Here is a 2,405-nt window from a genome sequence, read left to right as displayed (position 1 = left end):
GTCTCCTCTCGCAGTATATAAGGCCACCGTCTCCCTCCCAACTTTTAATTTCCCCTTAACAACTCCATTCCCCTGAAAAAATCCGCAAACCCAAAAGGTTTGCCTCCTCCTCCTCCTTCCTCTAGATCGCCCGTCCTCAATGCTCGCAATATTCTGATGCTACGTGCTGTTGCTGTTGGCTTGTTGCCTGATTCTTTATTTCTTTATGTGCTCGCCATGTACCTGCATCCAGCATTTTCTTGCACCCATTTCCTGCTTGTTTAATTTGGTTAATAATTGAAGTTTTTGCTAGCTAGGTGACTAGGTCCACATTTAATTTTGCGTTGCTATCTTGTACTATCAATCTTCGTCAAGTCCTTGCTAATGCTGACGATTACCAGTTGTGTGTTTATGTATCTCAGGTTTGGTTACAAGCTGTGATCACGAGACCGGGTTTGATTAAGGCCGGCAACCTTGGCTAGCTCACTGGCCAGGCTGGAGATGGAGCACGACGTGCACCACCACCACCACCACCACCAGCAGGCCATGGAGCTGCCTCCGGGCTTCCGGTTCCACCCCACCGACGAGGAACTCATCACGCACTACCTCGCCAGGAAGGCCACCGACCCCTGCTTCGCCTCCCGCGCCGTCGGCGAGGCCGACCTCAACAAGTGCGAGCCATGGGACCTGCCATGTAAGTAACCCGAACGGACGCTATCTATAAAGTTCATTAATTCATATTTTGTTGTGAACAAGTAAAACGTGTATGCAGCTCGGGCGACGATGGGGGAGAAGGAGTGGTACTTCTTCTGCGTGAAGGACCGCAAGTACCCGACGGGGCTGAGGACGAACCGCGCCACAAAGTCCGGGTATTGGAAGGCCACGGGCAAGGACAGGGAGATCTTCAGGGGCAAGGCCCTCGTCGGCATGAAGAAAACGCTCGTCTTCTACACGGGAAGGGCCCCTAGGGGCGGCAAGACCGGCTGGGTCATGCACGAGTACCGCCTCGAGAGCAAGCACGCCACGGCCGCCTGCAGCAGCAACAACCTCGCCTCGATCGAGTCTGCCACATCCAAGGTAGTACTAGTAAATTATGACTCATGCATGTACAGATCGCTTAGCTCCACAGGTTCTAGCATGTGTCGCGTGGATCGATCTAACTGCTGTTTCTTTGATGCTTGTGCGCCCGCGCGCGCAGGACGAGTGGGTGCTGTGCAGGGTGTTCAAGAAGAGCATCGAGCCGCCATCAGTGGCCGGCAAGAGATCAGGCGCGTGCATGGGAATGGCGGACGTAGGACCCTCCATGTCCATGGCGGACGACTTTGCCGCGCGCGTGCTGCCTCCGCTGATGGACGTGTACGGCGGCGGTGGCGCCACCTCATTCTCGGCGGCGTCGGCGTCCATCGAGCTGCCGCCACAGGCGCCACACGTGACCTGCTTCTCCAACTCTCTGGAGGGCCAGTTCCTGAACCCACCCTTCCTCCCCCCCTCTGCACCCGCGGCGGCCAGCGCGGCACAGGGCGCCGTCGCCGCGGACCACCTCGCCATGGCCACAGCCTCGCCGTTCTTGGCGAGCATGCAGATGCACTACGACGGCGCCGCGGGCGGCATGGTGTACGAGCTCCTGAAGGAGGGCGGCGGGTGGTACAGCAAGCTGGCCGGCGAGAGGGAGAGGCTGAGCGGCGCATCGCATGACACCGGCCTCACCTCGGAGGTGAACCCCGCCGAGATATCGTCGCGGGAAAAACACATGGATCACGAGGCCTCCCTTTGGGGCTACTGAAACCTCTTGTGCGGTCATTAAATTTGCATTAGTACTAGTCACCGGATTGGAAAAGAGATTTGTATTGTACTGTTGAATACTGTTACACGAAAGAAAAATATCGTGAGCAAAGTTTGCTTGTATAGTAGACTCTAGATTTGGTTTACTGTTACCACTGTAATTGGGTCATTTGGAACACGGGAATTCCGTGGTAATCCTGTAAGAACTGCAGCATCTTTTAGTCATGAATGTCCTATTTAGATCAATATAGTAATTATGCGGATATTGCATTTCTCTTGTAGAACTCCAGCATTTTTTACATGCTTCAAGTTCAAAATATTGCACCATTTCAGCTAGCCTTTCTGGCTAGTGCTTCAGTCGTTGAAAGAGACAGAGAGGGAAGGGGTCTCATCCTGAACCTAAAAGCTTGACTTATCGTTGTGCTAGGCTAATCTAGCATTAAACCCCTGGCACGGTTTGGTGGTGGCTGAGCTTTCAACCCCATCCCCTTTGCTGCCTTTTGTCCCATAACCCAGTGCACCCCATCTAGCCAGCATTTGCAACAAGATGCCGGGTTCCATTACCTTTGGAGACTCTGATCTATGGGCAAAAAAACAAGGAGGCTCATGCAAGCTGTTCAGCAATTTCCAGGCAAATCAATCGG

General features: G+C 53.8%; 1 protein-coding gene across 1 annotated transcript; it reads left to right on the top strand.

Annotated features, from left to right (window-relative positions):
* Positions 1–2,034, top strand: LOC133921893 (NAC domain-containing protein 92-like). Its single transcript, XM_062366977.1, has 4 exons — positions 1–97; positions 402–673; positions 752–1,056; positions 1,178–2,034. Exons 2-4 carry the CDS (start codon positions 481–483, stop codon positions 1,760–1,762), a joined length of 1,083 nt encoding a protein of 360 aa, XP_062222961.1. The 5' UTR covers positions 1–97; positions 402–480; the 3' UTR covers positions 1,763–2,034.
* The last annotated feature ends 371 nt before the right edge of the window (positions 2,035–2,405 follow it).

This window comes from Phragmites australis, chromosome 6 (assembly GCF_958298935.1).
Source record: "Phragmites australis chromosome 6, lpPhrAust1.1, whole genome shotgun sequence".
In the NCBI taxonomy this organism is placed as follows: Eukaryota; Viridiplantae; Streptophyta; class Magnoliopsida; order Poales; family Poaceae; genus Phragmites; species Phragmites australis.
This window is presented reverse-complemented; position numbering and strand designations above follow the sequence as displayed.

Excerpts from the sequence above, each read along its gene's own strand:
- LOC133921893 (XM_062366977.1), top strand. The coding sequence starts at position 481 with ATGGAGCACGACGTGCACCACCACCACCACCACCACCAGCAGGCCATG. Across the intron at positions 674-751 it reads CGAGCCATGGGACCTGCCAT|CTCGGGCGACGATGGGGGAG; the intron begins GTAAGTAACCCG and ends ACGTGTATGCAG. Across the intron at positions 1,057-1,177 it reads TCGAGTCTGCCACATCCAAG|GACGAGTGGGTGCTGTGCAG; the intron begins GTAGTACTAGTA and ends CCGCGCGCGCAG.